We start from the raw sequence: 20,452 nt of genomic DNA, 5'->3' as shown, positions 1-20,452 counted from the left end.
TGATTAAACTGTATTAGGCAAGGCAAGGCAAGGCAAGGCAAGTTTATTTGTATAGCACAATTCGTACACAAAGTAATTCAAGGTGCTTCACAAAACAGAAAAGTGCATTAAAATCACAATACATCATAGAAATAATCAACATAAAATTTACTTTAAAAGAAAAGGAAGAAAAAAAAAAGATTTAAAAAGAAAGGAAGGAAAGAAAGGTGCAGATAGGACCTTTCAGTCATATACACGGCTAAACAGAAATGTTTTAAGTCTAGATTTGAACATGAACACAGAAGAGGCCTGTCTTACGCCTTCAGGGAGGCTGTTCCAGATTTTAGCTGCAGAATATTGAAACGCTGATTCCCCTTGTTTAGTTCTGACTCTGGGAATCAACAGGAGGCCGGCCCCTGAGGTCCTCAGAGTACGAGATGGTTCATATGGCACTAACATGTCCGAGATGTACTTTGGTGCTCGGCCATGGAGAGACTTGTACACAAGCAGAGCTGCTTTGAAGTCTATTCTTTGAGGTACAGGGAGCCAGTGCAGAGACCTGAGCACAGGACTAATGTGATCATACTTCCTGGTTTTGGTCAGGACTCGAGCAGCAGCATTCTGGATGTACTGAAGCTGTTTTACAGCTCGTTTGGAAAGGCCGGTGAGCAGGCCGTTACAGTAGTCTAACCTACTGGAGACAAATGCATGGATAAGTATCTCCAGGTCTCGCTTTGAGATTATGTTTTTGATTTTGGCAATGTTTTTCAGGTGGTAAAATGCCGCTGATGTTACTGACTTGATATGGCTGTTAAAGTTCAGGTCAGAGTCCATGATTACCCCTAGATTTCTGACTTGATTTGAGGGTTTAAGAGACAGAGAATGAAGGTAGCTGCTGACAATTTCTCTTTGTTTCTGTGGGCCAAAAACAATAACTTCGGTCTTGTCTGAGTTTAGCTGGAGAAAGTTGTTCTGCATCCACGCACTGATCTGTTGGAGGCAGTGGCTGAGTGAATCCACCGGCCCATATTCACCTGTTGTCAGTGACACATAGATCTGAGTATCATCTGCATAGTTGTGATAAGATATGTTATTACTGCGTATTAACTGCCCTAGTGGCAGCATGTAGAGGTTGAACAGAAGGGGTCCCAGGATCGATCCCTGGGGCACACCACAAGTCAAGGCCATGTAGTCTGAGACACAACTCCCAATTTCAACAAAATATTTCATGTCTTCTAGATAAGACTTGAGCCAACTTAGGGCAGATCCAGAGATGCCAACCCAGTCTTGGAGTCTGTGCAAAAGGATCCCATGATCAACAGTATCAAAGGCAGCGCTCAGGTCTAGCAGGATTAAGACAGAGACTTTTCCATCATCAGTGTTCAGGCGGATGTCATTGGTTACCTTGATAAGAGCAGTTTCTGTGCTATGATGGGGTCTAAAACCTGACTGGAAAACATCAAACGAATTGTTTAATAAGAGAAAGTCAGTGAGCTGTTGGTAGACAACTTTTTCAAGGACTTTTCCTAAAAATGGCAGATTAGAGATAGGTCTGTAATTATTCAGTACAGTGGGATCAAGACCGCTCTTTTTCAGGAGGGGTTTAATGACTGCAGTTTTTAAGGCCTCTGGAAATATTCCAGATTGAAGAGACATGTTAACTATTTGAGTAATTGATGGCAACACACTGTTCAAGACAGACTTTAGAAATCTAGTGGGTAACACATCAAGGCAGCATGTAGACGAGCTCAGACGGGTGATGGTCTCTTGGACAGTTTGGTCAGTGACAGGTATAAAGTGAGTCAGCTTAGAGTGAGTAGGTGGCCGTTCGATAGTTATATGTGTTGTGGAGTTGATGGCTTTTTTAATGCCCTGAACCTTGTCATTGAAAAATACAGCAAACTCATTACATTTAGGTGTACAAACCAATTCTATTGGTAGCTGGGTTGGAGGGTTAGTTAATCTGTTAACTGTTGTGAACAGGATACGAGAGTTGCTGCTGCAACTTCCGATTATTTCAGAGAAGTACCTTTCCCTTGTTCTGCATAATTATGAACATTATAAAAAACTGAAGCAGAAAAACTCAACACCAGTTGTGTCAAAATATAAAGTCTGAGTTCCTGTTTCCTAACACGGAAACTGTTCATACGTTCAGCCTAAAACAAACTTGAACTTCCTTTCCAGTAACATTTGACATGATAATAAATGTGTGTTTTTAACATTTTTACCAGCTATGAATTTTACAGGAGAAAAAGAGCATGTATAATTTAAAATGTGAAAGAATTTGTTATTTGATTTATTATTTATAAATGCTCTTCAAAGCTTTGCCATTTTTGAATGTGAAATTCCATCTTTTCATACAGTTTTGGTCTGTTTGATTAAACTGTATTAAGTAGTTATGACTTTTGATTTGTTTTTCTTTTTCAGATTTTGTCCATATAGCAGTGAATGAAACACGGCCGATCACTCTGCATTGTAACCCGCCAATAAACGGTCTTGTGAAATGGAACAGAGAGACAAATGGAACCTACAGTAATATAATTACTGCAGATGGTGATGGTGATATGAAACACACTAATGATGCACGATATAATTCACAAGCAGATAAATCACTTGTTATTACCAATGTTAAGTTCTCTGATTCTGGAAAATACTACTGCAACAATGATGCAGCTGTTGAACTGACCGTGATCCCATCAGGTAACATGAATCTACCAAAACAAATTCATTCTGATTCTTATTTTTATGAAGTTTTTTAATCATAAAACGCAACTGAGCTCTGGAATTTAAAACTTTGACATCGTCTTAATGGATACCTGGGTTTTAAACACTTCCAGTTTGACCACAACAATGACTTTTAAGTTTCTGATAAGGGTTTTTATTTCTGCAAATTATGATTCTAAAATGATTTAAAATGTATCGCTAATAGAAAATCTTCAATCATTTGCAGGAACTACAATAAAGAGTGTTAAAGAGACAGAAACAGTCACCCTGAAGTGTCCTGATGAAGATGAAGGATCAGATGATTCAAAGTGGAGCAGACAGTTTGGAGAAATACCACAGCAGCGGTTCCAGATGAAGAAAAAAAAACTGATTATAAAAGATGTCAAACAGGAAGACACTGGATTGTACTACTGTGGAGGAAAACCAGCTGTTTTTCTGAATGTGACCAGCAGACCAGGTGAGAAATGTAGAAATAATAGATTCTGTCCCCATTTTAATAACAGAAAAGACAAAAATCATGATTTATCAGTTCCATTGAAAGGTTTGCCGAGAAAAAAAAAAAAAGTGGATTTTACCTTATTTATTTTTAGATACCTAAAAAATAAATGGATGCAAAATTTTGGAACTTTTGAGCATGACAACACCTGGGGGGTATTCCAGAAAGCATGTTTAACCCTTGTGCTATCTTAGATAACCCCCCCCTTACACTGACGTGTTCTTCCTACCATGACAAAGGTGGAAAGATTTCATGTAATCCATGGACACCAGTGAAGATCACAATTCATTGAAGAAAAAAGGTTCAGAGCACTGTCTAGTGGGTCTAGATGACCCAACTCCCAATGTTAAAGTGCCTAGGATAGCACAAGGGTTACACTACCCTGAGTTTAACCCTGAACTCTGGCTGAAATCCGCCTGAACTTGTTCACTCTGGGTATGTCGGTTCCAAAAGACCGGATATGAGTTGGCGTAATTACGCTCGACTTGGTACCCTGGGTTAATGGGCGTGCACAGCAGGTACATAAAGACATTCTCAATGAATCCCCGATTTACGGAGTCACCATGGAAACGCTTGGAGAAAAAAAAGAGAGCGCTATACTTCAATGAGACGGAGTCTGAGATTAATGACGGCGTATGAAGATTATACGTCCACCAAAAAAGTAATATGGCTGCATCATCAGCAAAAGAAAGAGTTTCTGCTTGTAGTAGAAGAACAGACAAAGTAAACGCACGAGTTTCTGATCTTATGTCCATTTTCCTATTGACGCATATATATATAAAACGTATATATATAAAACGTATCCAATTTTGCCAACTTAAATGAATTACTTCTATTGGTAACAAATAATTTAGTCAAATGTATTCAACCTAATTTTTTACGTCTATAAAACTCAATAATTGTTTATACAACTCAAATTTATGTATTTATTTAACTAAATGTCATATTACTCCAATTCAATTAATATTTTTTCCATTTTAATTAATTATATTTCTTGATCTCTCATATGTCTAAGTTTGAGCCGGCAATAAAAAGGACGGGGAAAAAAATACACGTGTGATTGGATTGGATTGGAATTACTAGGAGTGCTATATAAAGTCATCATACCCTCCTTCACTCTCACTCATGGTGCAGAGTGCATAGTAGGACAAAATAACTCGGCAAAACATGGAAAAACACAGTAAAACAGCTAAACAACTAAACACATTTGGTAAAAAACCCACACTTAAACCAAAATCCGTCCAGACAGGCAAAGGGAATGGTATCCCAGAATCCCTTGCGGTGCCGCTCTAACAGCAGCACGAAAGTTTCACCTACTTAATTGAATTAATTTGAATGAATGTAAAATAACTGTCTGAAAACTGTTACTTTTTAAATTGACTTAACAAAAAATGATTTATCTTAACTGAAGCAAATAATCAAGTTAGATCAAAGAAAAAAGTTTAATTTTCCAACATCCATATGTGGTCTTATCACCCTCATGGTGGAAAAAGTATTATCTGAGCTTCTTCATCCACTAAATCATCTTCAAATGGACACGCCATGCTGCTTCACCTCTCTGAAAACAAACTAACCTTCAACTAAACCTGCTCCAGACCAGGTTATGTTCAGAGCATGAGTTGCTATGGCAACTAGACATATCCTGAAACATACCTCCATTTCTGGAACCGAAAACTGAGGTTATCAACTTCCTTAGCCTCAAACTTACCGTGGGAGCTAGCATAACCTGCTTCTGGTATATCGCCTGGAGGATCCCTTCTTCATGTGGACACCACTGAGGATTATTCTTTTTTTCCGGAATCAGTTTTTGTGAGTGTAATTTTTCCTTCCTGAAGGAGGGACTAAGGGCAGGGATGCCCAGTTTAGTTTAGTCTGTTTAGTTCAATTTAAGAATCAGCTATTGAATTCTATGACTTTATGTTCTTTATGATTCATGCTTACCACACAATCACTGGCTTGAAGCCCATTAAGGTGTCTATTGTTGTAAATATTGGGCTATTTAAATGAAATTGAATTGAATTCAGGCGTGAAGGACTTAAAAATCACAAAATCCAAAAATCCATTCACCCATGCACACACACACACACTAACCACTCTACTAGGAGAAGGGTGGGGACACTTTGACATATGGGCATCAAGATGGGAACTTTACCTGTGACCTTCAGATCTGTGACCACTCTGCCGCACCACAAAGTCAGAGTGGTTGAAAAACCACGCCATCCCACTCACAAAGCAAAAGTTAAAGAGAAAACTTTAAATGGCTCTTTCAAAATAGTCTTTCTGTGGCTGTAAATTATGAGGTTCCATTTGTGCCAAAAATATCAAAATAGGTTTTTGCGTCCACTGTTATGTCTTTGGTCCATCGTCTATGTCTACTGAACGTGTTTTTGTGTCCACTGTCATGTCTATGTACTACTAAGCAATATCTTCTGCATGCCCATGTTCATTTGATTATTACTTTGTATTTACTTTGTGATGTATATGCTTGATCCATGCTTAAACTTTGCATTTGTCTTTGTCATTGTCCTTACCCATGTCGTCTATGGCGTCAGGAAAGTCTTTGGCAATAGTTGCTAGTGTTGTTTGCTACGTCGTTTTAGGTGTCGTCACAAAAATCCTTAGCAACCGTTGCTAGTGTCGTTAACTACGTTTTCTCACCATGTCGTGTCCTTAGATCTTGTTGTATTTCAAATTTTGCAAAAGTTGTCAGAAAAGTCCTTTGTACGGCCGGTAAATTGTTTCCTGTACTACCACTGAACGAAACACGTTTAAAAAAAACAAAACTTTATTGATAGGGGGGAGGGTCATGCGTACAACGGTTTCATGTTCCTGTTTAAGTTATTTAGTTTTAAGTTATTTAGAGTATGGCTTTAATTAAATCTGGAGATGAAACTATTATTTAAAAGTTTTTTTTAAAAATAACTGATCTTTATCCAACATGTTACAAATCTGATGGATAAACGATGAGCAGAGGTGCCCAAAAGAGCCTTACAGTGGTCCCAAGAGCGCCATCTCATGGTCAAATAAATACATAACAGATTGAAAAGAAAATATCAAAATCCAGTCAAAGATTTTTTCCCGTCTGCACCTCGTTTATCCACCCGATTTGTGAAAACATGTTTGATAAAGATCAGTTATTTTTTAAAGGACTTAAATAGTAGTTTAATCTCCAGATTAACTTGAAACAATTGGCATGAGTCGCTTCGGAAACGTGAAAGGGTTGTACGCATGCGCCCCCCCCCCCCCTTCTGGCAATGCGCGTTTGAGGGAATATCAATAAAGTTCATTTTAAAAAACGTTTTTGTCATAGTTAACCCTAACACTGACTTTCATAAACATTTCTTTTTTCGTTCTGTGGTAAAGGAAACAGTTTACCGGCCGTACAAAGGAATTTTCGGACGGCTTTGGCAAAATTTGAAAAACGACAAGATCTAACGACAAGACACGGGGAAACGTCGTAGCTAACGACAGTAGCAACGGTTGCTAAGGACTTACCTGACGACAAAGTCAGACAACAGTGGCTATAACAAAGACAAATGCAGAGTTTAATGAACTCGGTCAATAGACATAGACAATGGACCAAATACATAGACACAAGAAAAGATTTTTGGCACAAACTGAACCTCATAGGTTGAGTTTTGTTAACTCATGTTGTGCTTTCTCCATTGCATGCAATGAATCAGCAACAAAGAAACCCTTCAGAACAATGCCAACCTCAATCACCACAACGTCAACCAAAACCACCACAACGCCAACTACAATCAGCACAATTCCAACAGCAACCAGGTCGTCAATCCCAAAAGGTACAACACCAACCATAACCAGCACAACTAAAGCAGCAGCAACATTTTCCACTACAGATATGACTGTTAAACCCAAAATCAGACTGTTTCAAGCAAAGGAAAAGACAATGTAGTTAGTTCTGAATGTGACCAGCATCTCTACTTCAGATGAGAAATGTAGAAATAATAGATTCTTTTATCATAAAAATAACAGTAAAAGCATAAATTCACAAGAACAGGCAGACGGTTGGTTCTAATTGCAGCAGGTTTTATTTGCACAGTTAAAAGTCGACTAAGCAAAACCAAAGTCAGGCAGGCAGGGGTCAATCACGAGCTTGGGAGCATCAGAGAAGACACTAGAGTAGTCAGGATCCAGATGAGAGTCAGGGCAGGCGGCAGGCAAACAGAGTCAGAGACAAGACAGGGTCAGGAAATCAGAAGATCAGATCTGGATCTAATGCTCGGTATTGCAGGCAGAGTGCTACAAACAAAACCTAGCACTGAGTGAGGCTCAGTGCAGTGCTTCAGTGTACTGTGAGTAATTGCAAATGAAAGTCAGGTGTGTGGCATCCAGAAACTGTGCACTGGGTTTCTGGGAGATGAAGTGCATTCAGAACTTTGGAGATGGTTCCCGGTAATGACCCAAGGGGCAGATAGAGCTCTGACTTCTGACACATAAATCATGTTTTATCAATTCCACTGTAAGGTTTGCAGAGAAAAAATGTCATGGTGGGGGGTTGGGGAAGTACCCAGGCGCAGAGAGGAGGAGGCAGGGTCCAGGGTCTAACAGGATCTTTAATAACAAGAAAATAAAACAAAGGATGGCTCGTTTGACACGGACGCTCCGGCGCTTGTTTCACCTTCATGAAGCAGTGGTTTGGCACAATGTTTGGGGGCGTGTGTCAACTAGCGCAGATCGCTTGGTTGATGACGAATGAAGCAACAAATGCATCGTTGGGTCGAACCACAGTTAAGATGTCACTTGTGTTTGAACAATTGGGCGCTATTTGCTATAAATACAAAAGAATCCCGAACGTTTCCCGACCAGTTCTATTGTTTCCCCTGAATTGGAATCAGTGTCAGTTCATTACACTTTACCATGGCTCCTGGTAAAAAAAAAGTACTGTGGCTCAGATTGTTTCAACTCGGATTCTCCTAATGAGACAATCCACTATGAACGCTGTGTAAAAAAAAACAGACTTCAATGAATTTATGATGGCAAGAAGATTCTGTAGCATTAGAGATAGTTTACAGATATGGTCACGGCTTCTGCATCCAGAGATCCTGTGTTCAAAACCAGTGTTCTACAATTTATTTATTTTTTGCTTTGTGTTTATTTTCTTCATATGATGTGTGTTTGGCTGTGTCAAGCACTTCTAACAGAATTTGAAACTCATTGTGTTTTTTTTTTAAGTTGTTTTTTCATTATCATTAACAAAATTGTTTTGTTTTACGTGTTTTCATCATCATTTCCACATTGAAGTGTTAAAAGGAGCTTTGTTGAAGCAGAGGCTATACATCCACTCCGCCACCAGATGCCGCTGTTCTGTGTGATTACAAAGCCCTGAATGGTTGGTTCATTTTTCCAGCACAACTACATGAACCCTGTGAAAGCTTCATGGGGCTTCTATTTGTGGAGTGATATTTCTGCCACCACGTTGCACACAAAACTTGGTTTGATTTTAGCTGCTTTGCTGCTCCTTCTGAGTTTTACTCTGAGAGAAACGGGCCAGAATGGTTGAAAAAAGGCAGAATCCCGTTAGAACAGAACCGACACAAAGTGCATGTCTGCCTCCAAGCACCGTCAATATTAATTGAAATTCCCATGATGCTGAATATTGAGCCTTATTACATTATATTTTCTCCATTGCATGCAATGCAGCAGCAACAAGGAAAAGAAAAACAGTGATGGCAGAACCACAGCACAACACAACCAACACAGCAATAGCAACTGGAGCAAAAATGTTCTCTGAACAAACTTCTTCTGCTCAAACACTTCCTTACAAAGAAAAGAAAAAACAGGGTTGTGTCAGGAGGAGTATCCGGTTAAAACTCTGTCACACCAAATGTGTGAATCAGTGTAAAGCTGATTCTGTGCGGACTTCTGAAGGGATAAACCAAAAGGTAAACAACAACCAGGGGACCTTTTTCTTTGTTTCATTTGGACTGAGATGTTTAGATGAAGGTTAAAGTAATAAATGAAGGAAAAATAAAAGAAAATCTATGAACCTGTCTTGTAAATTCAGGTAGAAACAATTAGAAACAAACCTTTGAAAGTGCTTTTCTTGTTTTCCTACAGGCAGCTGGAGGAGCACCAATCCAATTCCTAAAACAACTGAGTCGGCTACACCTTTGAATACAGCAACATCACCAAACATATGTATGAGAAGAATTTCTCTTTTTATTAAATGATCTCTAATTTCTTATTCATTTTGCACAAAATGTAGATTTATTTGATGATTCCAGAAGTTTCATAGTTAACTTCAGATTTACTCAATTTATATTTTTTTACTGGTTCATCCAAAAGACTAACCAATCGTTTAAAAATATTTTCTGTTTCTATTTGTGTTTGCTTGTTATACTCTTTTCTTTCTGTATTTTATACATTTTTAGACATGTTTCTTTCTATGTGGATAAAAGCAACTATCACTGTTCTTGTCACCATCATCATCATTCTCCTCATCATCACCAACAGCCCTACCTGGAGACTAAGAAGAGGTAAAGTCATTGCATGCAATGAAACTATTTCTAAAACCTAAAAAATGATCCTTCATTAGGATTTTCTCCTTATACAAACCTGATCTTGATCTGTTTTTGTCAGACGCCAGAGTTTGGTTCTGCTTCAGAATATATTCAAATTTACCATAAGTGAGAGAATGTGTTCAAACAACTTTAGAATTTCCTTTGGTATTAATAAACTTTTATTCTATTCTATTCAGTTCTATTCTATTCTATCAGGGTAAGTTCCTCTTAACAAACTGTACATCATGTTATTGTTCTTGCAGAAGCTGATAAAAAAACATCGCGTCTGAGACATCAATTGGAGAATGACAACTTGGAAATGGTAACAAATAAGATAAATATGACTATGAATTAGCGTGAGAGTAGTTTTCAATGCATAGAAATATTAGCTCTTGGTTGAACATCTGGGTGGATTCTCAGTTCTTCAGGTTGTTTTCAATTGAATTTGTTTTCTGTTCACTCAAAAATTTAAGAAAAATTGAAAAACTTCAAATAAAAGATAAAGTATATTGGATTGCTTCTTTTCTTACTATTTATGGTAGAACATTTTGATGAAATTTGAACCCCTGAAAAACAATCACATTCTCAGTCATTTCTAAGTAACAAGTGATTCAATATTTTCATCAGATGTACTGACTGTCATTTGTCTTTTTCTCCAGCAGGTGTATGAAGTTTAACCAAAGGATCCACTGTGTATCAAACCATAAACTCTTTCTATGAATGACAGCTTTTGTTTGCGTTAATGCTGCCTACTGAAGAAATAGAGAACCGTTCCTTCCCTTATAAGATCAATAAGCTTTAACATTAAAAATCAATTAATAAATCTTTTTTTTGTGCCTTAGTAATAAGCTTCCATTTGTATTTGTAACTTCCATGTTAGACTTTCATGTTTATCCCAAGTAGACAAAACACTCCAGAATTGTATTATTATAACTTAAATACTTAATTTATATTATCCAATTCCCTCTGTTATGTTTATTATTTTGTGGAGAAAGAAATCTACTGAAAAAATGTTTGTTCTTCAAAAAAAATGTTTGTTTCGCTGATATATCACAAACATCCAGTAGAGGGCAGCAACATTCATCTACTGCAGCTAGAAAGACACAGATTTGCTACAATAAATACAGTTTTATTAAGAATAACTGTTTATTTTATTATGGGGGCTAACATGGAGCCAAAGTCAAGTGTGTTAAACTGCATAGAACCAACTGTAAATAAAGTGAAGTTTAGTTTAGACGTTTTGATTGTAGCTTCTGCTGCTCCACTTGAATCTTTAATGGTTGTGGTCTGTCATCATACATATCCACAGCAGAATGCAGAATGTCTTTGGTTTTTAGTTCCTTCTCTGTTGTGGAATCCAAAAATAAAAGCTGCATCATTCTCTGAAATACCCTCTTCTTTAATTGAAATGTATAAATATGAAGTGATGATCTCATCTGTGATCTGAGCTTGGGCTGCTTATTTAAAGGAAGGAAGGTGCAGGGTGTGAACACGGAACTCTATTCCTGTTAAAGCTGATTATAGTAACGGCTGCATGGAGGAACAGTGGTTACCACCCCTCCTCCTGCATGTGTGGGTTTTCTCCAGCTTCCTCCCACATCCAAAAACATGCTTCATAGATTATTTGGTGACTTAATTGCCCCTAGGTGTGCATGGGAATTGTCATGATCAAAACACGAAGCGGACCCAAGTGCTGGAACCCAGAAGGAAAAACAGGTAAAAGGTTGGTAAGAAGGATTTATTTTACTGATCCAGACAGGGCAGTGAGCAGACGTGACAGTAGATGTGGAGGGTGGCTGGTGTAACTGACGAGGAGCGTGGCATAGGCTCTTGAGGGAGGCGAGGCTGGAGTTCTTGGCGAGTGGCGTGCCTGGAGCTCTTGACGAGTGGCGTGGCTGGAGTTCTTGCGGAGTGCTGAGACTGTGGATCTTGAGGAGGGAAGGCGTCAGCCTGGAGATAGAGACAGCTGCTGCTCGAGGTGGTGTTGACTCAGGACTCTCGTGGCTTGAGATTAACCATCAGGGTTAACGGACTGGCGATGAATGCTGGAGCTGGGTCTCCTTATGAAGAGCAGAGGCTTGATGAGAAGATAGGATGCAGCTGAGAGTCAGGAGCAGAGCAGAGTTGGGAGGGGGAGGAGTCAGACTGAGGCACCATGACAGTACCCCCCCCTCAACGACCGCCTCCAGGCGGTCCCGGACGCCGATCAGGGTGGGCACGGTAGAAGTCCGCGATGAGGGAAGGGTCGAGTATGAGGGAACGGGAGACCCAGGAGCGTTCCTCAGGACCGTACCCCTCCCAATCCACCAGATACTGGTGACCACGGCCACGACGACGAACATCCAAGATGCGAGACACATCGAACGCCGGAGCGCCATCGATGATACGGGCGGGTGGAGGGGAGACGGATGGCGGGCTCAAAGGGCTGTCCAGAACAGGCTTAAGATGAGAAACATGGAACGTGGGGTGTACCTTGAGGGCCGCAGGGAGGCGAAGACGGACGCAGGAAGGATTGATGATGCGGTCGATGACGTAAGGACCGATAAATCTGGGAGCCAGCTTGCGAGAAGTAGACTGTAGAGAAATGTTCTTAGAGGAAAGCCACACTTTCTGTCCAACCTGATATGTGGGCCCCACAACCCTGTGGCGATTGGCAGCACGGCAGTTGCTCTCCTTAGTACGAATTAGAGCAGCCCTGGTCTGGGTCCACACGCGTTGGCAGCGCTGGAGATGGTGTTGCACCGAGGGCACTGCCAAATCCAGCTCTTGAGAAGGGAATAGAGGCGGAGAGTAACCAAGAGAGGCTTCAAAAGGGGAGATCCCCGTGGCAGATGAAGTGTGGGAGTTATGAGCATATTCAATCCAAACTAGATACTTGGCCCAGTCGGCAGGATTCTGAGCTGCCAGGCAGCGAAGAGCCGCCTCAAGCTCCTGATTTGCCCGTTCCGCTTGGCCATTAGATTGGGGGTGGTAACCGGAGGTAAGGCTGACTGTGGCGCCCAGAGCTGAACAGAAAGCCTTCCATACTTGGGATATGAACTGAGGGCCCCTGTCGGAGACGATGTCGGCGGGTATCCCATGGTGACGAAAAACATGGTGTACTAGGATGTCAGCGGTCTCGTGGCGGTAGGTAGCTGGGGAAGTGGCACAAACTGAGCCGCTTTAGAGAACCGATCGATGATAGTAAAAATAACTGTATTGCCTAGAGAGGGGGGCAAACCGGTAACAAAATCCACAGCAATGTGGGACCAGGGCCTGTGAGGAGTGGGCAATGGGTGAAGTAGGCCTGAAGGAGGCGAGTTAGATGATTTGGACCTAGCACAAGTGGTGCAAGCGGCAACGTACTCACGCACATCCCTCTCCATGTTGGGCCAGCAGAATCTTTTCCGTATTAGATTGAGTGTGCGGAAAACCCCTCCATGGCAGGCGAGACGAGAGTTGTGACCCCAGGAGAGAACGTCGGATCTGAGAGAGGTGGGAACGTATAGGACACCATCAGGACAGGGATCATGGTTAGGCTCCTCACCTTGGGCATTCATGACGCGGTTCTCAATGTCCCAAATAAGATTCCCCACGATGCAGGTAGGAGGGATGATCATGGTAGCAGCAGAGGCGTTGTCAGGGCTGAATCTCCAGGAAAGCGCATCAGGTTTGGTGTTTCGGCTGCCTGGTCTGTAAGTAATGGTAAAATCGAACCTGTCAAAGAATAGACACCACCGAGCTTGACGAGAATTTAACCTCTTGGCAGATCTTAAGTAGGCCAGGTTTTTATGATCGGTCCACACAATGAAAGGTTGGCTAGCTCCCTCCAGCCAATGACGCCACTCCTCCAGCGCCAACTTTATGGCCAGCAGCTCGCGATTTCCTACGTCGTAGTTACGTTCTGCTGGAGAAAGTTTCCGGGAGAAGAAGGCGCAGGGTTTGAGTTTTCCTGAAGTGTTTTCTCTTTGAGAGAGAACCGCACCAACACCAGTGTCCGAAGCATCAACCTCAACAATAAATTGTCTTGAGGGGGCAGGTTGGATGAGAATAGGAGCCGTGACAAACAGAGACTTGAGAGAGTCAAAAGCGGTCTGGGCCCCAGAATTCCATTTATAGGGCTTGGAGATGGAGGTTAATTGAGTGAGGGGTGCCGCAATGCTGCTGTAGTTTCTTATGAATCTGCGATAAAAGTTGGCAAAATCCAGAAATTGTTGTAACTTTTTGCGGGTTTCAGGAGGTTCCCACTGAGAGACTGCTTCGAGTTTAGCTGGGTCAGGACGGATACTGCCTGACTCAAGTATATACCCGAGGAACTGGATAGAGGAGGCATGGAACTGACATTTCTCAGCCTTAACAAAAAGCTGGTTTTCAAGGAGTCGAGAAAGGACTTTGCGAACGTGGTTTTCATGCTGAACGGGGTCCTGAGAGAAAATCAAAATATCGTCGAGATAAACAAAGACGAACCGGTTAATGAAATCCCGGAGGACGTCGTTGACGAGCCTCTGGAAAACCGCGGGGGCATTAGTGAGGCTGAAGGGCATGACCAGGTATTCGTAGTGGCCCAGAGGAGTATTAAACGCGGTCTTCCACTCGTCGCCCTCCTTCATGCGGACTAGGTGGTAGGCGTTGCGAAGGTCGAGTTTGGAGAAAATGTGAGCACCTTGAACAGAGTCGAACACAGAACTAATAAGAGGGAGGGAGTATTTATCTTTGATAGTAATTTGGTTGAGCTCACGATAATCGATACAAGGTCGTAAAGTTTTGTCCTTCTTTTCAACGAAGAAAAAACCTGCACCAACCGGAGAGGAAGACGGGCGAATGTGACCGAACGAAAGTGCCTCATGGATGTAAGACTCCATGGCAGCTTTCTCGGGACCTGACAGGTTGAACAGATGACCTTTGGGCAAGGTAGCCCCCTGGAGGAGTTTTATGGCGCAATCATAAGGCCTATGAGGTGGCAGGGAATTAGCCTTAGACTTGCTAAAGACCGCTTTGAAATCATGATAACAGGCGGGTACTGACGTGAGGTCAATGTTTTCCGAATTTATGGTGGCAGCGGGCAGCATAGCAGGTATAGCGGACTGGAGGCAGTTAGCAAGACAGAAAGCACTCCAAGTTATAACGCGCTGGTGCACCCAGTCAAACTGGGGATTGTGGGTTTTAAGCCAGGAGTAGCCTAATACTACAGGATTTTGCGGAGCGTGAGTAACAAAAAATTGGATGTACTCGTGGTGATTACCAGATGAAATGAGCTGAAGAGGCTTAGTACGATGGGTGATAAACGAGAGATGTTGACCCCCCAAACCGGCAGCTTTTATGGGGGTGTCTAAGGGCTCCGTGGGCAACGAGAGGGATTTAACCAAATCAAGATCAATAAGGCTTTGTTCGGCCCCCGAATCAACCAGAGCATGAGTTTCAGTAACAACGGTTCCAAAACATAACTTGACAGGGATGTAAAAAAAATCCTTAGAAGTGGGAGCGACAAACTTACCCGCCCGCGGCCTGTCATCTAGCAGGGGGTTCGGGAGTTTAAACGCGCGGACACTGGAAAACCTGAGTAGAAACACAACCCCTCATCTCTACGCTTCTGCCGCTCTTCAGCAGACAGCTTGGAATGGCCGACCTGCATAGGCTCCACTGGGGGTTCACGTGGTCTGAGTGGAGAAAAATCAGCTAGGTGGACTGGGAACGGAGACAGATTAGCGGATGGCTGTTTACGAGGTAAGGAGTTACGTTCATGATTACGTTCTCTGAGACGGGTGTCGGAACGTAAAGCGGCGGAAACTAGTTCTTCAAATGATGAAGCTTCAGGCTGTGAGCACAAGTGATCTTTTATGTTTTCATTTAAGGACTGATAAAAAATGCCTCTGAGCGCCGGGTCAGACCATCCAGCCTCCACTGCTAGGATCCGGAAATCAATCACATGGTCGCAGACAGATCGATTGCGTTGCTTGAGGCTCAGCAAACGTCTGGTGGCTTCTTCCTGCTTTCTAGGCTGATCAAAAACGAGTCGAAACTCACCAATGAATCTTTCGAAGGGGAGGTGGGAGATGGGATTGGCCGCCAGGAAGGCTTGGGCCCACTGCAGCGCTTTACTCCTGAGGGCATTGACAATGAGCGTAATTTTGCAGTGGTCCGAGTGGTAGAAACGGGGGGCCTGCTGGAAGAGGAGTTGACACTGCAATAAGAAACCCCCGCATGCCTCTACATCACCATGGAACGGCTCAGGCTGTAATCGGTAGTTTTCCGGGGCCAAGGCAGAAACGGAAGCAGTCAGGTCGCTGGGAGACGGAAGTGGGGCTGGAGCTGCGGAGCTGGATTGTTGTCTAGTTAATTCTAACAGAGTCTGTGTCATGCTATCCAGACGCCGAAATAAATCCTGCTGGGCGGAGGCCATTTGGGTCAATGTGTCGGCTTGACGTCCAAGCATAATGCCCTGCTGTTGAACTGCCAGACGGAGTCCTTCTGGGTCAGCTGGGTCGGGGTGGTGGCCAGTCCGTTCTGTCATGATCAAAACACGAAGCGGACCCAAGTGCTGGAACCCAGAAGGAAAAACAGGTAAAAGGTTGGTAAGAAGGATTTATTTTACTGAACCAGACAGGGCAGTGAGCAGACGTGACAGTAGATGTGGAGGGTGGCTGGTGTAACTGACGAGGAGCGTGGCATAGGCTCTTGAGGGAGGCGAGGCTGGAGTTCTTGGCGAGTGGCGTGCCTGGAGCTCTTGACGAGTGGCGTGGCTGGAGTTCTTGCGGAGTGCTGAGACTGTGGATCTTGAGGAAGGAAGGCGTCAGCCTGGAGATAGAGACAGCTGCTGCTCGAGGTGGTGTTGACTCAGGACTCTCGTGGCTTGAGATTAACCATCAGGGTTAACGGACTGGCGATGAATGCTGGAGCTGGGTCTCCTTATGAAGAGCAGAGGCTTGATGAGAAGATAGGATGCAGCTGAGAGTCAGGAGCAGAGCAGAGCTGGGAGGGGGAGGAGTCAGACCGAGGCACCATGACAGGAATGTGAGTGTGTGGTCCTGCGATGCACTGTTGACCCGTTCAGGGTGAACCCATCAGTAGCTGAGTTGGCTCCTAAAAGGGATAAAGTGGGTTCCCAAAAGATCCAGAGACATCCAGAGCATCGGGTCACATGATTTGATTTGGTTAAGGTTTGAAAAATTAAAGTATTTGCTCTTTTTATACCAGAATGTGTTTGTAGGATCCTTGGAAGAACAATGATTAAGTAAAAAACTTGCATGTTGGCAGAAGAGTTTCTGTTTCCCATTTCTGCGATACAAGCAGCAGATTTGGATTTTGGGTGGAGACAAATTCAAATTAATTTTATTTGTAAAGCACCTTTCATGTACACTACAGCTCAAGGTGCTGTACATAAAAACAAAACAAGAATACCGAAAACACCAATCCCTATTCATGCAATAATATAATTAAATAAGCCCCACACAATAAAATACACAAAAGCAAACATAAGTAAAAGAGAAATGACTAATGAGAAAAAAAAGCTAAAGAAGATAAAACCCAGAAGGCGCCGTCTGCTCCGTCTTCCTATTGGCCTGGGTGTCAGTATAGACAAACACCCCAGCCAAGGGTGAGAAAACAGTCTAATTTGGATTAAAGACATGAAACATATAAATATGTGATAAAACTTCATAAAATGATTAAAAATTCTAGATAAAACAAATAAAATTATAAAATTATGTGATAAAACATCATAAAACATATAAAGAATGAAGAATAAAATTGTGAAGGCTAGTGTCTCTTTACTCTAAATGAGTCTGTAATGTTCTAGGTCCTGCAAAAGTTTCAAAGTACCTCCAGTGACGGTCATATTGAAACTATTCTCTATTTCCTGTGTCACTCCGGAGCGTCTCCTAAAAGCTCGTCTCTTGATCCCAAACTACTCACCAGTTGGGATTCGTCCATGACCATGACTGTGGTGATGGACATGATGTCTTGTCCAAGGATCTGCAGTTCCATGCTAAGCTTTGATAGGATAACAACGGCTCTTTTCTAAAAAATTCAACATGTTCAGACAGAGCAGAGCACAGAAAAAGGTGTGAGTATTGACACAGAAAAAACACACACTTTTTTTTTCTCACTTAATTTTTTTTCTCACTTTAAAGTTTTTCTTTATCTCATGGCACAGCAAACTTAATGGCTAAAGAACATTTAACCACGCACATATGCACCACCAACCCACATATGTGAGGACAGCAGAGTTCCTGTTGAGCTTTTGGTGACTGTTTGCTCAGATCTTTGAGGCTCTGTCACGATGAGCATTTCACTCTGCTGCTGCCTGATCGTCTTTGCTCTCACTTCTCATGTTGCTGCAGGTGAGAAACATTTAAAAGTTTTTACAGTTTAGTGATTCTTCAAGAATTCTGAATTCTCTGATGAGTGCAGTTTTAAAATGTTCAGTAATGATTTAGAACCATTTAAAAAAATCTAATGTTCTGGATTTGATCATTTCCAGTAAACTTATTTAAACTGAAAGATTCCAGGTTTTTGTGTTTTAGCATAATTATGAACATTATAAAAAACCGAAGCAGCAAAAATCAACACCAGTTGTGTCAAAATATAAAGTCTGAGTTCCTGTTTCCTAACACGGAAACTGTTCATACGTTCAGTCTAAAACAAACTTGAACTTCCTTTCTTGTAACTTTTGACATGATAATAAATGTTTATGTTTGTAACATTTCTACCAGCTTTGAATTTTACAGGAGAAAAAAAGCATGTTTAATTTAAAATGTGAAAGAATTTAGAATTTAGGTGAAAGCTAAACGCTCGCCAAAGCTTTGGGGTTTTTAAATGGTAAATTCTATCTTCTTATAGTAGTAATAGTTTTAGTCTGTTTGATTAAACTGTATTAAGTTGTTATGAATTTTGATTTGTTTTTCTTTTTCAGATTTTGTCTGTATAGCAGTTAAAGAAACACAGCAGATCACTCTGCGTTGTAACCCCCCAATAAACGGTGTTGTGAAATGGAACAGAGAGACAAATGGAATCTACAGTAATATAATTACTGTAAATGGTGATGGTGATATAAAACACACTAATGATTCACGATATAATTCACAAGCAGATAATTCACTTGTTATTATCAATGTTAAGTTCTCTGATTCTGGAAGATACTACTGCAACAATGATGCAGCTGTTGAACTGACCGTGATCCCATCAGGTAACATGAATTTTACAAATTCATTCTCATTCTTATTTTTATGAAGTTTTTTAATCATAAAACGCAGCTGAGCTCTGGAATTTAAAACTTTGACATCATCTTAATGGATACCTGGGTTTTTAACACCTCCAGTTTGACCACAACAATGACTTTTAACTTTCTGATAAGGGTTTTTATTTCTGCAAATTATGATTCTAAAATGATATAAAATGTATCGCTAATAGAAAATATTCAATCATTTGCAGGAACTAAAATAAAGAGAGTTAAAGAGACAGAAACAGTCACCCTGAAGTGTCCTGATGAAGATGATGGACCAGATGATTCAAAGTGGAGCAGACAGTTTGGAGAAATACCACAGCAGCGGTTCCAGATGAAGGAAAAAGAACTGATTATAAAAGATGTCAAACAGAAAGACACTGGATTGTACTACTGTGGAGGAAAACCAGCTGTTTTTCTGAATGTGACCAGCAGATCAGGTGAGAAATGTAGAAATAATAGATTCTGTCCCCATATTAATAACAGGAAAGACAAAAATCATGATTTATCAGTTCCATTAAAAGGTTTGCCGAGACAAGAAAAAGATTTTACCTTATTCTTAGAGACATAAAGAAGAAATTAATACATAACTGTGGAACTATTGAGCATGACAACAACTGTAAAACAACTGAACCAAAAGCACAGAACTCATAAAATGTTCATTAATTTGATCGGCGGGTCAGGGGAAGAACTGGGACTATAGAACGGAAGGATTACCTGTGTAAACTATGATGAAGAAACTGATCAAATTGATCATAAAATCATTTTTTTGCAGCTTTTTTGAACAAATGACCCAGATGTGAGAACACCACATAGCTTTGTAGTTTCAGATGGGACGGTTTAGCACCGACAACTGGTTAGTAGCTTCATGATTAGTGGCAATGTGGAGGTTAAAAAAAAACATTTTCCCCAGTCCATGATGATGAAGTGTTCTAAAAAAGTAATGTTCCTCTTTCTCCTTCTCCTTTTTTTTTTATTTTTGAACGTGTCATCAACAATGAAGTTGGTAGTTTCCAATCTATAATAATAATGGATTGGATTTTTCTGCGCTTTTCCAGACGCTCAAAGCGTTTACATTGTGTCCATTTTTCGTTCACTCCTCATTCATACTTGGTGAAGGTAAGCTACTGTTGTAGCCACAGCTGCCCTGGGGCAGACTGACAGAGGCGTGGCTGCCAGTTCGCGCCTACGGCCCCTCTGACCATCACCGGGATCATCCATACACATTCACACGCTAATCTAAGATCAGCTTTTAACCAATCAGTGAACGATCTGTTTAGAACAGATGTGTCTTTGCTCTAGGTTTCCTTTTCCTTTTAACATCTTCTAATTATGACAGATGTGCTTTTACACGTTAATACTGAAACACACATTTTAAGATATCTAAACTAAGGTCTTTTGTTTCTTCCATCCCTGATACATTTCTGCTTTTGCTTTAACAAACTGTCCCAACCTGCAGACTGGGCAGTCTACTGTTTGGAGATGCTGACATGGTGAGCAGTGTTGCCAGATTGGGCGGTTTTCCGCCAA

General features: G+C 41.4%; 1 protein-coding gene across 4 annotated transcripts in view; it reads left to right on the top strand.

The window, feature by feature from the left end:
- LOC105355020 (uncharacterized) overlaps positions 1-20,452 on the top strand; it is a 109,043-nt gene that overhangs the window by 1,646 nt on the left and 86,945 nt on the right. For 2 of the 4 annotated variants that reach the window (XM_078955089.1, XM_078955088.1), the window contains exons 2-4: positions 17,961-18,041; positions 18,614-18,886; positions 19,132-19,362. In XM_078955089.1, the coding sequence (XP_078811215.1) occupies positions 17,981-18,041; positions 18,614-18,886; positions 19,132-19,362 (565 nt within the window). In that variant the 5' untranslated portion in view covers positions 17,961-17,980. Of the gene's footprint in view, positions 1-2,406; positions 2,680-2,929; positions 3,161-6,882; positions 7,003-9,280; positions 9,362-9,594; positions 9,700-9,986; positions 10,046-10,382; positions 11,101-17,960; positions 18,042-18,613; positions 18,887-19,131; positions 19,363-20,452 lie in introns of those variants that run through there. The other 2 variants (XM_078955090.1, XM_078955091.1) reach the window with 2 other exon arrangements.

This window comes from Oryzias latipes, chromosome 11, assembly GCF_053564925.1.
Source record: "Oryzias latipes strain Hd-rR chromosome 11, Olatipes_Hd-rR_3.1".
NCBI classification, from domain to species: domain Eukaryota; kingdom Metazoa; phylum Chordata; class Actinopteri; order Beloniformes; family Adrianichthyidae; genus Oryzias; species Oryzias latipes.
Note: the sequence above shows the minus strand (reverse complement) of the source record. Positions and strands in the feature narration are given on the sequence as shown.